The following is a 19,290-nucleotide window of genomic DNA, read 5'->3' as shown; positions in this document are numbered from 1 at the left end:
TTGATGGGTCCAGTCTGGTAACAGGTACCCACAGGATGAACCCTACACTCACCATTTGGACTGAGGGTAGGGCCCTGTCATCACCTGGTGGAATTCCATGATGGTGCATTAAGAGTATAAGGATTCTCACTTTCCCAGAATCGACTGCCAGTCTGGTTAGTGAAGAGGTCCAGAGTAATTTTAGATGTAGTAAGGTACAGAAAGTGTGCACTACTACATACGTTTTTATTTAGATGTTTTATGAAATTTTGAGTGAGTACTGCAACTAAATAACAGCGTTCACAGATGGGTCTAAGCAAGGAGACCCACACTGGCTGCTCTATGGCTTTCCTGGTGCGTGTCGTCAACACCGACTTATCAAATGAATTTACAAAATTTAATGCCATTTATATTGTCTCACTGGAACTTCATCGGTGAATTTGTGCTGATTAGTTTGTCATCCGCTCCAAATCTTTAAGTGTTCTTCAATTTATACAACACATTTATCCAGCAAATAACATAATCTGGAATTTACAAGACTACTTTCTCCATTTCATAATGATACAGGCAGTAGTTTTGTCCTGCTGGCTTCCGTAGCACATGGCAATGTAGGACAACAAATCAGCAGATGTATCAGCCAAGGAGATATGTGCTAATAACCTACTGGTTGAATTTGCTATCGCAAACCCTGCGTGCTATCACCAGGATGTTGAGTCATGTTTAGATGGAAAGAAGAATGGCTAGTGTTGAAGAATAATGAGTGGTTACCAGTAAAGTCAAGAACTTCGCTGTAGCTCATCTGCATCGGCCTCAAAGATAAGATGACATCTTTCTCATTCATCTACGAACGGGATACAATAAGACCATAGTCTGCTCTTCAGCTTTGGCTTATTACTCCAGTCAAACGACCCTTTGATGTCTGCATCGGAGAACAGGCAGAGAGTAATTTCCTTGGAGATCTACCCTTTGTTTTAGGTAACAATGTGGCGAATGTGATACAAATTTTAATTTCTGTGAAATATCCGACTTGTTCTCTAAAATACTAGTGAGCAGTTTTTAATTTATTATGTCGGTGGGTATATCATCAGTGTACTATGTAAGTGAATAGCCAGATGATGAGTCATTATATTATCTACATTAAAAAGTATGAAAACAATGACCAAAATTATTGTCTTTTACTTTTTGAGTGACAGTGTTTATGTGCGCGTGGACGTGAGTGGGAGTAGGAGAAAGTGAACGCGATTTCAACTGGGGTTATACTGTACACTGTATGTAGAGTTTTAGACATTTTAACCGCATTGTCTGTAAAACTCTTTTCATAACAGCATTGATAACCCAGAGATTCATCGCACTCTCACACACACATACACACACGCCTCGAACTCATCGCAATTCACACTAGACATTAACGGAAATGTAATTAATCAACGTCAAGCGACGTCGCCATCAAAGGGTGGAGATAGACGGAACGGTAACATTACGTAAATTCGCTACATGGTGTTGGCAGTACTGTTGTTATTATAGCGAACCATGGCGACAGAGTAGTGTGGTTGTTGTGAACCCGTAAACAAATGACATGAAACACTGTCAGTTTATGAGTTCACGTTGTGGGGAAACGGTGTAGGAAGTATTTATAATTGATAGACTTCTGTTGTAGGTACTAGATATGTCTACACCTGCAAGGCGGAGGTTGATGAGAGATTTTAAAAGGTAAAAAAAAAAAAAAAATCTAGGAGTTACATCTATTAATTCTATCAGACTAACAATACATGCACGTATGGTGTACGATTTGCAAATAGTTTCTGCGCTAGCTTATTATTGTATGGAATATCGATGTAATTTGGCATTAACGAATGTTGAGTCGGAGGTATTTTCACGAAGTACCAGTGTTCTGGGGTTACTCATCTATAAGAAAGAGCGTCTTTATTGCTCAAAATGAGTTGAGAGTTTTGACTTGTTTCATAGTATGCGTATTACATGATGTTTATTGTAAATAATACATTAACGTTCAAAAGTAACAATGGCTTACGTAATTACAATACCAAAAAGAAGTTATATTCGTTGCGCCACATTAAGCTTGTCTTTAGCACAAAAAGGGTTGCACAATCCTGCAACCAAAATTTTTGATCACTTACCCAGTTTTATAAAATGTCTGATCGATATCAGTGTAAAATTTGGAAACAAATTGGAAAAGGTTCATCTTGACAATTCCCTTTATTCCATTGAAGAATTTCAATTATTGTAATGTGTAAAAGATGGTAGGTTGAAATTACTAACCAACATCTGAGGGCCCACTTTCTTAAAATAAATGAATAAAAAACTTGTAATTGATCAATATGTAACAATATTTATAAAATAATTTGTGATATGAATCTAAAGTGACTCATTCCCCATCATTGCTATTTATCATCCACATGAACCATGGAACATGAGACTGACTGACTAGAAGGTTTCCAATGTAGCAATTGCTGGGTGGCTTGTAGACAAGTAACCATTGTGTTTAGATTTCACATTCACTTTCATTATTTTTATTAGAATAATTGTCTCACTGACAAAATTATTGCCCACCTGTTTTGAAAGTAGAAATATGGAAGTAAAATCGAAGATTGTGTAGGCATTGTGTCTGTACATGCAAATAAAGTACAGTGGTGAAGTTTGCATTTAAGTTTTGCTTGTGAGGTACTATTCACATTGTATCGTTTCTCTAAATATGGAGATACAAAACATATTCACTTACAGTAGCAAAAAACTGAGATATGTGCCCTATATGTTCATAATGTCTATTTTAACAAATGTTGCAATGGTTTGGTGTTGCAAATGACCTTATCTGTACTTACACTTTTTTATTTTTAAATGGAGTTTTTTCTTTGGCAGGAGCTGTAAAATAGCTGCATGTGTTCTATATATTTCTTACTTTAAGGTTTATGTTTTACTTGTAGCTGAAACACTCAAATGTTCAGAATTGCAACAGAAGGGGAAATCTAATGAAATGCTATACTAACAGGAGTGGACATGTTTTCAATTAAGTGGACATTATTGATGAATATAAAGATTTCACAGATATAGAGGTGTACCAGTTCTGTCCTATGCAGGGCTCACCATATCTGTGTAACTACTGGAACCCACATACATTTGAACATTCTAAATGTATACAACCCTTGATATCATACTGCAGTTCTTACCTACTGTCCATACTTCTGTACTTCACCTATTTGACAATTACTTGATTCTCCAGGATGTGTCCTGTCAACCAACCCCTTCTTGTAGTTAAGGTATGCCACAAATTTCTTCTTTCCTGAATTTGATGCGATACCTAATTATTTATTTGATTTAACAATCTAATCATCAATATTGTTCATTAATGTGCATTTCAAAAGCTTGTATTCTCTTGTCTGAACTCTTTATTAAGACTGCCTAACACTTAGGCTATTTCCCTTCCTTAATTTTTTTTAATTTGTTATGGGGTAACTAACAATCATGCCAAGATAAATATTTATTTTTTGTTTCCTTCATCCTCCTCCAAAACTGTTCTGTTTTCCCAGAGTGAGCTCTTTTCCTCTCATTTGACCATTTCTCACCAGTGTCCAAATGGTCCAGCACAGGTTGCTTGACCATATCAGAAAAAAATTAATATTTGCTGGGTGAATTCTCTAGGGTTTAGTGAACTTAAAATTTTTTATTGTTCATCATTTAAAAATGGTGGCCATTAGAAAAAGCATTTAGCTCAGCAAACTCTGACCTATATATTAAATGTTTTGTCTCCTAGGTGACAGTATTTCTTAGTACATTTTTAGTAGCTCATAGTTATTGGTTACATATTAAAAAAACTCAATTTTTTGAACATTAGTTTTCCACATAGAGTAATACTGATTCTGCTGTAACATTGTATAGTATAGTTACTTTCTATAGAGTACCAATGGTGAGAAGCATACACTTAAAAAGAAACACTTTTTTAAGAAAAAGAGTTTTTGGATTTTTCATTTTTTGCCTGCACTATCTTTGGTGGGAGACTACATAGAAATCTGAAAATGACACATTTAATAGACTTTTATGCCATCAGATTTCAGTATCAATTTCAACTTTGAGTTTCAGTTGGAAACTATGAAAAAAATTGCAAAGATGTCTCAAAATACGTTGTTCGATGTCTATGATATCTAGGCTAATGGAATAAAGTATATCAATTATATAATTTCAATACAGCATATTAAAGTAACTGATAGTTATTTCTTGAGACAATCCTCTTCTGAAAGTTCCAGCAGACAGCATCTGTAAGTCTTATGGGCTTGTCTTTGAGCCTGTACAAAGTCTTGTGTGTTGTCTTCTGTCCACTCACACTCTAACAATGACCTCTTGAAGTATGGGGAGTCTGTGTGTTCTATTGGTGTTTTTATTAATGAAGCTTATGTTTCCTTTAGATTACAGTGAAGAAGAAAAACTGTTGTACTTGAGAGTTGGCTCAAAGCGTAAATCAACTTTAAAGTACCATGAAATGAAATATGTAAAATAATAATAATTTGTCACCTTTTGGCCAGTGTTGTTTGGACCCTTTTGAGAAACATAAGAAGCTGATAACAAAAGGTCTGAGAGAAGTAATCATTAATCATTATTGTAAAAATTACAGCTCTTTTATTGGTTCAATACTAGGAAAATCCTTCCGTCCAGTGAAGGTCCGCATAAAGAATTTTGCAAATTATCAGAAACTATGAAAAAAGTAGATTCAGCTTTTGAAATAGGTGTATTGCCTGCTCATAAAATTACAAAAATAAATGAAGAAAAAAAGACCTTTTTGCCTTGAATGCAAAAACTGAGAAAATGGAAACTGCAGTCAAAAATAATTTGGAAGTTTCATTTCAGAATCAAATTTGTACTAAACCAGATAGAAATTTGAAAAATTCACCAACCAAATATGATAATTTGATAGGAATGCTAAAAACTAAATGCCATATTTCAAACAAAGAGGATAAAGTTATCAGTTTACTGCCAAATTCTTGGAATCGAGCAAAAGCTAGTGATGAATTTAATGTGTCTGAAAGTTTCATTAAATTAGCAAGGCATTCAGTAAAAGAACATGCAACTTTACCTGCATTAAAAAAGAAAAAAATTGTGTAATTTGATATGTGAAAATGTTTCTAAATGTTATTAGCTTTTATGAAGATGGCAGTAACAGCCGTTTGATGCCTGGCAAGAAAGATCATGTTACTGTGAAAGAAAACAGTACTAAAATTCAAAGAAAAAGGTTACTATCGTGTAATTTAAATGATCTATTCACTGAATTCAAAAATGAAGATCCTGACATTAAAATTGGAAGATAATTTTTTTTTGAGTTGAGACCAAAATGGTGTATTCTTGCAGGAGTGTATGGCACCAATAACATTTGTGTTTGTATTACTAGAGTGTAAATTTGATGATAGATGCAGCTTATGTTGGAGTTCGCTATCTGTCGGAGAGCAGCAAGCAGTTAATAGTCTGGTGATTTCAGAGCAAATTTTCTAAAGGATTCTGATAGGATAAATGATCTGGAAACCTTATTTGGATCCTACAGTTTGACCACGGTAATTAACTTTCCAACATGGGTGGATAAAGACAGTAGAACCCTAATTGATAATGTTTTCTTTGGTGAATTTCAAAGCAAGAAAATAACTCTTTACCTAGTAACAAATGCTCTCTCTGATCATGATGCACAGTTAATGATAAATAATAGTGCCTTACAGTATGGATACTCCTCAGTGGAAGTCAGTCAGAATGATTAATGACTCCAGGGCAAGTGCTTTTAAGAATCTCAGGAGATAGAATGGGATGAAATTTATTACAAACCAAATGCTAGCATAGAAGTGAATTTATTCCATGATAATTTTATATCATTATTTGAAAATAGCTTTCCCCATAAGCTAATCAGAAAGGACATGATACATCCATGTAAAAAACCATGGAATTACTAGAGGGTATAAAGTATCTTGTGGAATGAAAAGAGAAACATATCTTTTGGCAAGAACAAGTAGGGATCCTGCTGTAGTTTCATACTACAAAAACTAATCAAAATTACTAAGGAAGGTTATTAAGAATTGAGGAACATGCACATTATGTCATAAATCGGTAATTCTGACAAGACTTAAGGCTTCATGGAATGTTGTGAAATGATAGATTGGACAACCAGCCACAGAACAGGATAACATCACTATTGAACTGAATGGAAGGGCTATAAATGATGACACAGATGGCAAACATATTTAATTATCATTTCTTAAATGTAATAGAAAGCATAAGGACAAACAGTTCAAGAGAAAAATCACAGCAGTATGTTGAAAAAGTAACTTTCATAAAATTCAGTCATATGAATGTTTCACCAACTTCTTCTGAAATTAAGAAAATAATACATTCTCTCGGAAATAAAAGCTCATGTGGTTTTGATGATTTTTCCAATAGAGTACTACAAGTTTGTTCCCATATAATAAGCCCAGTCTTATCCAAAATATGTAATGCAACACTAACTCAAGGCACTTTTCCAGAAAGATTTGAAGTGCGTCATTGTTAAACCTCCCTCTAAGAAACCTGATAATTGACATATCAATAACTACCAACATGTTTCACTGTGGACATCATTTCCAAAATTTTTGAGAAGGTGATGTATTGTAGAATAGTATCTCTCCTTGGCAACAATTTATCCTCAGCAAGTCACAGTTTATATGTTTCAGAAGGGTTGCTGTACTGAGGATGCTATTTACATGTTCGTTCACCAGATTTTACAAGCATTAAATAAGTGCCAGTTGGTATTATCAGTGACCTGTCTAAGGCATTTGATTGTGTGAGCCACAGTATTCTCCTGGATAAATTGAAGTTTTGTGGGATTGATGGCATAGCCAACCAATGGAAAATGTCCCTGAAGTAAATCATCTTTAAGAAAGTAAGTCTTCATTGCTCAAAAATGTGCTGTAAGAATAATATGTGTTGCTCACCCATGATTATCTTGTAGACATCTGTTTAAGGAGTTGGGCATTCTGAGTATTCCAGAATGAGATTTTCACTCTGGAGCGCAGTGTGCGCTGATATGAAACTTCCTGGCAGATTAAAACTGTGTGCCCGACCGAGACTCGAACTCGGGACCTTTGCCTTTCGCGGGCAAGTGCTCATCAGAGAAAGATGATTTGATGCCTGGCAGTATAGAATACAAACAGTGGGTGACACAAGACAAAATGGAAGTGATGACAATCATAAAACCACAAGAAGAGTTTTTGGAGCATCGGAAACTAATCTTTAAAATCTAGAAATGCAACATTTTATTGCCAAAGAACAAGGTAAGTTCATCAAAGACAAAAACCAACCTTGGCAGTTTATGAATGCCTAGTTCTTGCTTACTTTCTGGAAAACTATTCCTTTGTTGTTCAAGACAAAGTACAAGGGCACCACTGGGTAAACAAACAGGCCACAGTTCATCCATTTGTGTTCTGTTGTAAAGATAAACTAAAGAACCACAGTTTTTGTGTCATAAGTGACCACCTGGAACACAACACTACGGAAGAGCATGCTTTTCATCAGCAGTTCACAAACTGAATTACTTATCTGTTGGTGCTGCAGGCCAATATAAACAAAAGAAATTATTAGCACCTCCTTTCACAAAGAAGACTTTGGACTTGATGTTGAATGGCACTGTTTCACATCACGTCGTGAGAAGAAAACGTCACGGTGTTGGAGGTGCAACAAAGTGAGCTGTTACATAAACTAATACGCAACAGACGTAGAAGAAACAGATCTTGCCATTTCAAGAAATTTTTAAATTCTGGAAAGAACATGAAAAAGGGATTACCTACATTTTTGTAAAACATAAGGAAATACAACAATCCTGTACCAGTGCCTTGAATGAAAGCTCAACGTCTGTCAGAAGAGTAGAAGTGCGCGATCTTTTCATTGTTTTTGTCCCTGTCACACAGCTTGCTAAAGTGTAAGATCACATCAGCATCTCCTGATAGTACACTGGACTCGCATTCGGGAGGACGACGCTTCAATCCCGTCTCCGGCCATCCTGATTTAGGTTTTCCGTGATTTCCCTAAATCGCGTCAGGCAAATGCCGGGATGGTTCCTTTGAAAGGGCACGGCCGATTTCCTTCCCCATCCTTCCCTCACCCGAGCTTGCGCTCAGTCTCTAATGACCTCGTTGTCGACGGGACATTAAACACTTATCTCCATCTCCTGATAGTGATCTTCGTCAGTGTGGAAAACTAGTGTCACTGACACTTCACAATAAAGACATAGTGACTTGTGTTTACAATGAGCAGTTGTGGATTGCCAAAGTTGATGATATCGATTGTCAAAACCAAGATGTGCATGTCAAATTTTGCCATCCACCAGAACCAAGGACCTCATAAAAAAATTTGAGAAGGATGAAGTTTGGATGCCAGTTTAAAATGACCTGAACAAGTGGTCTCCACTGGAATTTACAACCGTGAGGAGCAAACTTTTAACCAAATGCCCACACCTCATGAAGAAATTTCTCAGATATTCAATGAATAATGTAGTAAAAACAAACAAGATGAGAACAAGATGATATAGTTAGATGGGTTATTTTCAATAAAAAATATCAATATATGTGTTTAAATTATATAATTGGTGTACTTTATTGCAGAGGTTACAAAATGTATTATAGATATGTTTAAATTATACAATTGGTGTACTTTATTGCAGAGGTTAAAAAATGCATTTTTGACTCATGTTTGTATTTTGTTTTCATAATTTCCAACTGAATCTCAAAGTTGAAATTTATACTGAAGTATGTAATTTCAGATTTTTATCTGCTCCCAAAGATGTTGCAGGCCAAAAAACTAAAAAAATTAAAAAATCTGTTTTTTAAAATAGTGTATTTTTATGTGTAAGCTTCTCACATTTGATACTCCATAAAAAAGTAACTATACTTATAGTGTAATAGCACAAAAGATATTAAGGCTTAGAAATTACTCCTTCTGTGGAAAGTGGTGTTCAAAAATGGATTTTTTTTTAATGTGTGACCATAAATTTGGGCTATTATTTCAAGGGATGCATTCAGCTCAGTGACAATGGTTTTAATTTGTAGAGCAGTGTGTGCTGAACTAAATGCTTTTTATTTACAAGAAAAAGCTTTTAAAAATACTTTTGAGTCCACTAAACATTGGGGAATTCACCCAGCAAATATCAGTTTTTTTCTGAGATGGTCAAGCTACCAATATTTTTTCCCTGGACCACTTGGTGTGGAAGGCCCACCAGTTGTTATTCTGTTTGTTTTAGCCTCCTGAAAAACTTGGAATTTCTTGACTTCTAGTCATAACTTTTCTTTGTTGAGAGAGGTCCCCTGATGAGTCTGTATGTCATCTGTACTTGGATAAGCATAACGTAACATGGAGTGTTGAGCTTGTTTTGTAGGATCATAATAGTGTTATCATTCTCCTTAGCAATTTCACAGTTAACTTCACACATTCTGTAAAATAAAAGTACTCCACAAGAAACAAAATGTATCAGAACATATAACAGTTATATTACAGACCACAGCTGTCACCTGCAGCTGACTGGTAGCCAGCAGCTTTGAGAGTAGAGCTATATGACAGCTATATACAAGAAAAAAGGTGGGACAAAACTCGCACACTGCATACTTGTTCAGTGGCAGCTGTCCTGTAAAAAAACTAGGTGTCAGTCACTTTGTTGTTCTGATCCAACTTTTTGTCACCCATTTCCTTTGTCTGTTTTCCTGTTTAGGTAGTATGTGTTTGTATCTGCTTTATTAATCTGTCTTCCTTTGTTCTCTGTAGATGTCCACAGAGTGTAACACACATTTCGGGATCTAATGTGTTATTGTTGGGTAGAATGATTATATTTCATTATTTGATCTCCCAACTCATTGACATCTTCATTCTTGATTGGACCTAACATTTTTTGTAGGCTGTTCGTTGAATGTTTTCTAATAATCTGTTGTATTATAGTTCTTAGTGTTCTTTTATAGTTATAAGTTACTCCTCTTCAAAGCATGTCTTTTGTGCCAAAATAATTTTATCTTGCGTTGGTTGTGCCCTGGAGCTATTTCTAATGCATTATCTTTGTTTCTGTAAAGTTGTTAGCATTAGTATCCACTTCTTCAGCATCTTTTGAAAAATCACATTCCTTTTCCTTCAAAGTTTCATTACTAAGTCTCTAACCGTCTTTATACTGCAATTGAATTTATTGACGAAGCCCATTGTATAAGAAAATACTGAACGGCTAATAGAGATTCTTATTATTAGATTAGATTAGATTCAGTTTTTGTTCTATAGATCCAAAAAATGAGATGATTCTCGTGGCTGTGGAACATGCCAGCTAGTTCGTTTTATGACTTCGTTTTGGATTAAGTCTCATGTTGATCTTACTTGGATAGTGAACTTAAATCAGCTTCCATTCCTCTCTTGACTCTTGATTTCATGAAAATTATACACGGAGGTGGTTGGAACTCTGCCAATTTGGGCTTTGGTGATACTGATGTTTTTGCTTTGTAGGTGGTTTTTTGAATTGTGTTGTTTTGATTATAAGATTGACTGACTTGCATATCTCTACTTATCTTGAGCCATTTGTATTAGTTGTCATGTGAGCAGGATGGTTTCCAATAGCTTTTCAGAATGATTTCTCTGTACCCAGTTGGGCATTGAAGTCCCTCATGATCATTATATTGTTTCTATGAACTTCTGACAGCCTGTTTTCTGTAACTTCCCATAAGTTTTGTACTTTTTCTTGTTTCTTCTTCTTGTCATTTGTTGGTGCATGGCAGTTGAATATTGTATATTATTTATTCTTGCATTTAAATGTTAAAAACAAAAGGATGTTTCATTAAAGTATTACGAATCAACAACATTTTGGGTTATACCTCTGTGAACTGAACAGGTTGTTCCTAAAACTCTGGAATCCTCTTCTTCTTTCTGCATGTCTTAGGCTTTGCCTAAGCCTACACAAAGATTTTCTGCAGACTGGGTAAAAATTCATCATTAATTTCGGTATTCTGTCATCATCCATTCTTGGGGCATGGTCCTTCTAGTCACTCCTGTATTACATAACTGCCCATTTAAGCTTTTCACTCCCAGTTCTTCTCTGATGTCAGCATTCCTTGTCCTGTCAGTTAGTGTGTACCCAGCTACTCTTCTTCTTAGGTGTCACATATCCGATTCTTGTATTCTTTGTTCATTTATTTTTGTTGCAGTATATGACTGGTTTCACCCTTGGTACTGTCATCCTCTTGTAGAACATAAGTAGAGTTCTTTCCTTACTTTAGTTCTGAGGGTTTTATAGAGTGTTCCACTAATGTAATTAAATATTTTTACTTTCTTTTGTTTGTCCATTTCTGACTTGAATGAGATAGTATTTCCTAAGGACTTTTCAACTTAACACTTTCTGTTTTCTGATCATTTATTATTATTTTGTTGGGAATTGGCTCCTGACCCCTGAAAGACATACCTTTTGTTTTCTTTGAAGATGCTAATATTAGTATGTAATTTGCTGTTGCACATAAAATTTGAACAGCTCCTTGGAGTGTGTTCTCGCTATCAGCAATCACAACTTGATCATCGGGAAATAGTAATAATAAGAATAATTCCTTTCATTGAAATAACATTTGCAGAAACTTTATTTACTTATCCATTGCTTCAGCATGTCACCTCTGAAAGGAATGTCAAATTCTGAGATTTGTGTTGGAAAATCTAACTGCCGGTTTGCATTCAAAATAGTGTTTGTGATCCATTGTTAGGTGATAAGTGTAGCTTGTTCCTTTGATGGCTGCTTTCAGGATGTTATTGCTGTTCAGAAAGTTTCGTCATTTGCTTGAGTTTCCCACTTTGCAGAGTGAGTTCATACTGCAAATTTGTTTTCTTTTAAATTTGAATTTCACATTACAAAGGTTTTCTGGATCCCCCAGCTGGTATTTACATTATGGTACCACAGAAACTGAATGTCTGCTTGCTCTCCTATCAGGAATGATGGATTGGCCACCTAGAATAATATTGGTGTTCTCATCACACATCATACTTATCGTATTTTAGCAATTTTTAAATATTTGTCTGTGAGAGGTAAAAAGATGATTCGAAGTCTGAGTGTTATTTCCCTCAGTCATTAACGTGGGGTACAGACACTGATCAAACACTGCCCAATCTGGCAACAGAGATGTTTGGATTTTAATTTCCAGCTTGCATGTCACTAAGAGCAGGGCTGCCTCTCCCATCAGCTCTACCATACTATTGGTCTTTCTCTGCTTTCCTTACTGTTGACTATTTTGTTGTAACCCTGGCAAGTGACCTGTACAAGGTACTGTTACCTGGGCCAGTTTTCATTTTATGTCCTCTCTATTGTGGCCATTGTCAGCTATTTTACTGCCCAAATAGCAAAGCTCATCTACTACATTTAATATCATACTTCCTAATATAATTCCTTCACCATTGTCTGATTTAGTTCACCTACATTCCATTACCCTCTTTTTACTTTTGTTATTCACCTTAAAACTTCTTTTCTCTTTTCAGCTGCTCTTCAAAGTCCTTTGCCATCTCTGACAGCATTAGAATGTTATCCACAAACTTCATTTTTCTTTCCTGTCCTCCTGTAGGTCCAGGGGTTAGAATAGGCCTGAGGTATTCTTGCCTCTCGTAAGAGGCAACTGAAAGGAGTCTCTCACTTTTCGGCCCTATAAGTTCAGGTCCCATTTTATGGTTCGACCTGCCACTTTCCAAATTCTACAGAAGTGCAGGCAATATGGGGAAGGATGCCTTACGTGGTGCATGCGTTATCCATAGTGCCCTTAGATTCGATCTCCTGAACCTCTTGTCACAGCTTTGCATCTCCACGTGCAATTCAACTGTTTGGGTGAGGAGACTTTCCGGGTTATGTCATCTTCTTCCGTTGTCTCCTGTCCTCTTTCACCCCCATGACAGTATTGCATTTCTCTGCGCCCAATATCCAGCATGGTTGCCAGTCCATTGTGATGGGGCCATCATGTACCCATTTGGTGGCAACCCCCTGATAACACAGGGATAGCACTTCCTATCGCTCCATACTCTCCGTGTCCAAGTCGGTGCCTCCCATAGTTCCCCCTGTATTCAGGAGAATGGCGTTCCACAGGGCTCCATATTGAATGTATCTCTATTTTTAGTGGCTATTAACGGTCTAGCAGCAGCTGTAGGGCTGTCAGTCTCACCTTCTCTGTATGCGGATGACTTCTGCATTTTGTACTGCTCCTCCAGTACTGGTGTTGCTGAGCGGCACCTACAGGGAGCCAGTCATAAGGCCCAGTCATGTGCTCTAGCCCACAGCTTCCATTTTTCAGCCACGAAGTCGTGTGTCGTGCATTTCTGTCGACATCGCACCGTTCATCCAGAACCAGAACTTTATCTTAATGATGATCCTCTCACTGTAGTGGAGACATATCAATTCTTAGGACTGGTTTTAGACATCCAGTTGACTTGGCTGCCTCACCCTCATCAGCTTAAGCGGAAGTGCTGCCAGCACCTCAATGCACTCCTCTGCTTGACCCACACCAAGTGGAGTACAGATTGTTCTAAGCTGCTGCAGCTCTACAGACCCCTTGTTCAATCCCACGTTAACTATGGAAGTCTGGTTTAGGGTTCAATGGCGCCCTCAGCATTGTGTTTACTCGACCCAGTGCACCACTGTGGCGTTCGCCCAGTGACGGGAGCTTTTAGAACAAGTCCGCTGACCAGTGCTCCGGTGGAGGCCGGAGACCCTCCATGGAAGGTAAGGCGGGCACAACTGCTCATGAATTTCATTGCACACATTCATAGTTCCCATGTGCATCCAAATTACTGTCTCATTTTCCCAACCACAGCGGCTCATCTCCCGCAGGAATTAGGATTGCAGTTCGCGTCCGGTCCCTTCTGTCTGAACCGGAGTCCTTCCCATTACCACCTCTCCTCTCCTCCATTCATGTACACCTCGATGGTGTACACCTAGGCCACAGGTTATAATGGACCTTTTGCATGGCCCTAAGGACTCCTTTAACCCTGCGGCTCTCCGCTATCACTTCCTCCTGATTCTCGACATATACAGGGGCCATGAAGTGGTTTACACCAGTGGCTCGATGGCTGATGGTAACGTAGGCTTTGCGTATGTTCATGGACAACATATTCAACAACACTACTTGCCATATGGCTGCAGGGTTTTCACTGCAGTGCTGGTGGCCATATTTTGTGCTCTTGAGCACATCCGCTCCTGCCGTGGTGAGTCATTTCTCCTGTGTACTTAGTCCTTGAGCAGCCTACAAGCTATCAACCAATGCTACCCTCACCCTTCTTTGGTATTCAGTGGTGTTTGTGTATACCCCAGGACATCTCGGAATCCCAGGTAATGAACTTGCTGACAGCCTGGCCAAACAAGCTATGCGGAAACCGCTTCTGGAGATGGGCATCTCTGAAAATGACCTGCGTTCTGCCTTATGCTGCAGGGTTTTTCAGCTTTGGGAGACAGAATGCCATAACAGTATGCACAACAAACTGTGTCATTAATCCCTAACTGGTACATCCAAAAATGTTAACGCACAAGGTACACCTGGGTCCTTGGGACCGAGATAAATTTTGAACAGATTTTAGAAGAAAATAATAAAGTTGATATAATTTAAATATTAACTATTTAATATGGTAGTATTAATGCTAATAAACTATTTTCATCATTTCTAGTCATCTTTCAGAAACTGTACAAAAAGACAGTGAAGTAGAGAAAGCACAAAAAATGAAAAACATACATTTGTCAAGTCCTGCTCATGAGCTACAAACATTAACCTATATAAATGAAATTACACGTTTACAATCAAATGGACTGTTCTTCAAAGCTGTAACCCAAAAGAAAAGTTCAAATACAGTATAAAGATTTCTGCAGGCATAGCTTCTGGGAAGATTCTATGGTAACATTTTCAGTCGAATGACATACGTACCTCATTTATGAAAATGGTAAAAAATAGCAGCAATTGCTTAAAAATCTCAGGTTTTGTATAATTTATTGTTTTTACCAGTTAAATTCAGTATTCTTACTCGCCCAAACCACCTAAACACTTTGAGCAAAAGACTGGAACATTCCAAGCTTAATGGTGCTAGACACCTGGCACACTCTCGTGATGCTTTCCTATCTTTCTTAGATGGACACATTGAGCACCGTTTTATCTTAGCTTTAGTAGCAGAGGCCTCTTGGTGGGCTTGGGATGTTCCTGGTGCCTTGTTAGGATTCATTCCTAAAATATCATAAATAGAATTTCTGGCATCTTTTCCAGAAATGGAGAATCCAGTCTTCTTTTCATATGATCACTTAAAAGTTCTATTCCTAGTTGAACGAGGGATTCTCAACAAGTCACATCATTATCATCTTCTTTGCGATGGAGTAAAACAAAAGCATTTACATCAGCTATATCCAATATGGTATAGAAGATTGCCATAGGCCATCGCCTTGTTCTCCTGGAAGCTATGTAATTTAGTCTTTTCATCAAGAGCATCAACACCCCCTTTTGTTCTATTGTAGTCTTATATAATTTGAGGCTTATGTTTCACCTCACATTCACCATGGTGCATTGTTGATATGTTCACTACGTTGTTCTGTTTTGGGATGTGTGAAAGTAGCGTTATACAACCAGAGTATCCATAGATTGAGGAAGACGCATTTCTGTCTTTCGCTGTTGAAAAGTTTGATGGTAGCTCAGCCTTATTCTTTCTTATAGTGCTAATATAAGTCAAATGGCATTTGAACAACTCATTAACCAGTTCTACACTTGAGAACCAGTTGTCTCCAGTCACATTTCTGTTGCTTTCTGTAATTAGTTCAACCAGCCGCAAGACAACTGCTGTTGGAATGAGCATACGCTGTGGGGTGTTTACAGCTAATTTTCCAGTATAAATTTCTGCATTCAAACAGTAATGCATTTTGGCATCAGCCAGGATAAATATTTTTATTCCATATTTACGTGGCTTGGAAGGAATGTACATCCTGAATGCACATCTGCCATGGAATCCAACAAGCATTTCGTCCATGGTGACATATTTCCAGACTAAGTAGTTTTCTTGGTAGCTTTTACAAATGAATTGAATAGCCAAGAGATGTAGTACAGTTTATCTCTGGGTTTTCTGGCATCACAGGTTGTTGAATCATCAAAACGAAGACAACACAATAAAAATAATAGACGTTTCGAAGACATAGTTGCTCTACAAATTGGTCTACCCATGCCATTTGTAGCATATAAATCATCCAGATCTTCATTGTTTGATTTGAAGGCTCCCCAGAGATAACAAAGACCCATAAGGGTCTTATTTCCACTTTATCTGTTACTTTTGAAAAAGAATTTCTTTTAGACTCGGATGGCAATGATATAATTTTTTCATTGGTTCTGAGTACTCTCTCTGCAATCATTTAATCAGTGAAAAGTAATTCCCAAAATGCTAGAGGGGTCTTTTTGTTTACGTGTCTAGCTGGGCAAACATATACCAGAAAGATGAATTGGAGAGGAGATATTGCTTTGAGGGGTTCTTCCACGTATGCTGGGCGTTGTTGACCATTTGAATCTATTCCTCCCATAGATATAATTACCTGTAGATTGCCCTACATGCTGTCATCAGCACTTTCATCATTTTCAGTTGCATGTTCACTAGTTTCACAGTCGCTGTCACTTCCACTTATATCATCAATGTCACTGTCCACTGGTTCGTTCAGAGTATCGATGATATCTTCCTCACTCATTGTTATGAAATCTGGTACAATAAATCCGAAATATTGGTAGCCAACTGAATGCTGGAAGAGTACATAGGAGTGTAAGTCAGTGCTGCTGCACACATTGCAGTGCTAGAAAATGTAAATTTTTCTCAGGTCCCTAGGACCCAGTTGTACCAAGTTACGGGGTAAGGAGACTACGAATGTGTGGAAGTCTTCCACGCGATCCTCTCACAGGGAATCAGTTGTCCTCTGTCGGCTTCACATTGGCCATACATGGCTAACGCACGGTTACCTCCTCCATTGCGAGGACCCACCTTGGTGTGCGTGTGGCTCACCAATACGGTCGTTTACATCTTGCTGGACTGCCCACTTTTAGCCGCTCTGCGGCAGACTTTTAACTTCCCCAGCACCACACCTTCGGTGTTGGGCGACAATGCCTCAACAGCAGCTTCAGTTTTATGTTTTATTTGTGGGGGTGGGTTTTATCATTTGATCTAAGTTGTAGTGCATGTCCTTTGTTTCTCTGTATCCTCAACCCTAGTGATTTTAGGGTGGAGGTTTTAATGTGTTGCGGAGTGGCTGGCTTCTCAGTTTTATTCTCACAGTCAGCCAGCCATGGTAATCTGCTCTCTTGTTTTGAGCTCTTTTTACATGTTTCTTGTATGTCTCTGTGGTTTACTTGTCCGATTTTGTTCATTTTAGTGTTTGTTGTCCTTATGTCATTCTTGTGGTTTTCTTCTTTCTTCCAGCTGTGTTTTGTATGTCTCGATTATTTTACTCCCATCCTTGTGGAATTATTTTAATCGGAACGAGGGACCGATGCTCTAGCAGTTTTTTTTGGCAATAAACATATGTTTCCTTCCTCTAATTATGTATTGTTTTTCAATAATGTGCATATTGAATAGTCTTATCCGACATATAAAAAGAGAAGTTTGGACAAGACTTTCATCCACGCGTGTGACCTGTGATGCTTATGTTTGGTCCTCATTTGTTTCCATGTGTTGGACTTGTCAGAGTATTAGGGGTTAAGATTGCGCTATAATGGACTGTCACTAATTCAGAAGTGAAAAATACATTTGAAATGTTGTTGTGTATAATATTTTGTTTTCATCGAACAATTATTAATGGTTAAGATTAATATAAAAATCATGTGAATTAATAGCATCATTTCTGATCTCCACTAATTTAATTCAGTTAATGTGCCCACTCATTTGTGATTATAGCAAATAGGTGGTGTTGTCCATCCCAAGATGTGTTTCCACCAAGGCACTGTGAATCTGAGATCCTATACCTATGCTGAGAGTATTTCCTGAGGGAATATTGTTGAAAGTGAGTACATCAGGGAGATAGCTAGAGGATTGCAGTGTGTCGTTATTTCCTCAGATTTAGGCCTGGTAGATTGATAGTTATATTACATGAAAAACAGTTACAACTGGACACAGTTGAAAGTGTATAATGTGAGCAAAGGAATACCCGATTTGAAAATAGGGGTCTTTATTTGCCTGTTTCAAAGTGATACTGTGATAATGAGTTACTTTTTTTAGTAAGAATGTTTTTTGCCTTGGTGATATTTGATTTTCCTGGTTGGTAACTTTGAAATGCGCACGCGTGCGCACACACACACACACACACACACACACACACACACACACACACACACACACAGAGAGAGAGAGAGAGAGAGAGAGAGAGAGAGAGAGAGAGAGAGAGAGAGAGACTTTTATGGTCAGACACAATGTTTTGATCTTTTTCTGTCACTTCCCTGATGTGCTCTTTGCTGCCTGTTAAATGTCATTTTAATTTTTCTGCTTCATTATAGTCGTTGATGGATTACCAATGTTATCGGTGGATACGTAAAAGAAAACTTATTGGTGACTAATAGCACATTGGTGCATGCTGATGTTTCTCTGTGAAGTGATTGGATCCTACATAAGTTCAAAATATAATTTGGCATGACACAGGTATATAAGAATATGTGGGTTGGTTGACCCTTACAATGCCAGGTGTCAGATTTGCCCTGTAACACAGTTCTGTTGTAGGATGCGGTGCCATATGTGCAGAGCGGACATAAATTTTTTGAACATAAATTTTTTTCATGAAAGGCTACTCTATAGTGCAGCCCCAAAGTCTTAGTTGACAGAGTTAATGAATGTGATATCATGAGAATAACTGTAGTTCTTGTTATGGCATATATTTCATGAATATTTCATTTAAATGAGTGGTGTGTCTGCCAAATTTATGATGATGTCATTGCCCCAAGTATAGGTGTGGTATTGGCAGATTCAGTATTTCTGCATAAATTTATGCTTGGTAATATGATGATGTCATTGGCCCAAGTATAGGTGTGGTATTGGAAGATTCAGTATTTCTGCATAAATTTATGCTTGGTAAGAGAATTTTCAAGAAAAAAATTGTGTGCAAGAATATATAAAGCAATTATCTGTAACCCAAGTATAAATAAATAGGTATCAAACTAGATTTTACATGCAGATGCAAAGATGCCAGATAAAGGTACTGTCCTTCAGGAAAGTGGCAAGCTAGAAGAATGTTCTGTAATTGGGCTAATTCAACAATCACTTAATCCTTGGTAAAGGATTGTAATACATAAAGATTTTGTGGTTACAGGCCTTGTGGCATTT

General features: G+C 37.4%; 1 protein-coding gene across 2 annotated transcripts in view; it reads left to right on the top strand.

Moving 5' to 3' along the window:
* The first annotated feature begins 1,418 nt into the window (after positions 1–1,418).
* The window catches only part of LOC126248787 (ubiquitin-conjugating enzyme E2-17 kDa), an 89,570-nt gene continuing 71,698 nt past the window's right edge, over positions 1,419–19,290 (top strand). The window contains exon 1 of one of the 2 annotated variants that reach the window (XM_049950166.1): positions 1,419–1,689. In XM_049950166.1, the coding sequence (XP_049806123.1) occupies positions 1,646–1,689 (44 nt within the window). In that variant the 5' untranslated portion in view covers positions 1,419–1,645. The remainder of the gene's footprint in view (positions 1,690–19,290) is intronic. The other variant, XM_049950168.1, reaches the window with a different exon arrangement.

The sequence above is a fragment of the Schistocerca nitens genome, chromosome 3 (genome assembly GCF_023898315.1).
Source record: "Schistocerca nitens isolate TAMUIC-IGC-003100 chromosome 3, iqSchNite1.1, whole genome shotgun sequence".
Taxonomy (NCBI): domain Eukaryota; kingdom Metazoa; phylum Arthropoda; class Insecta; order Orthoptera; family Acrididae; genus Schistocerca; species Schistocerca nitens.
This window is presented reverse-complemented; position numbering and strand designations above follow the sequence as displayed.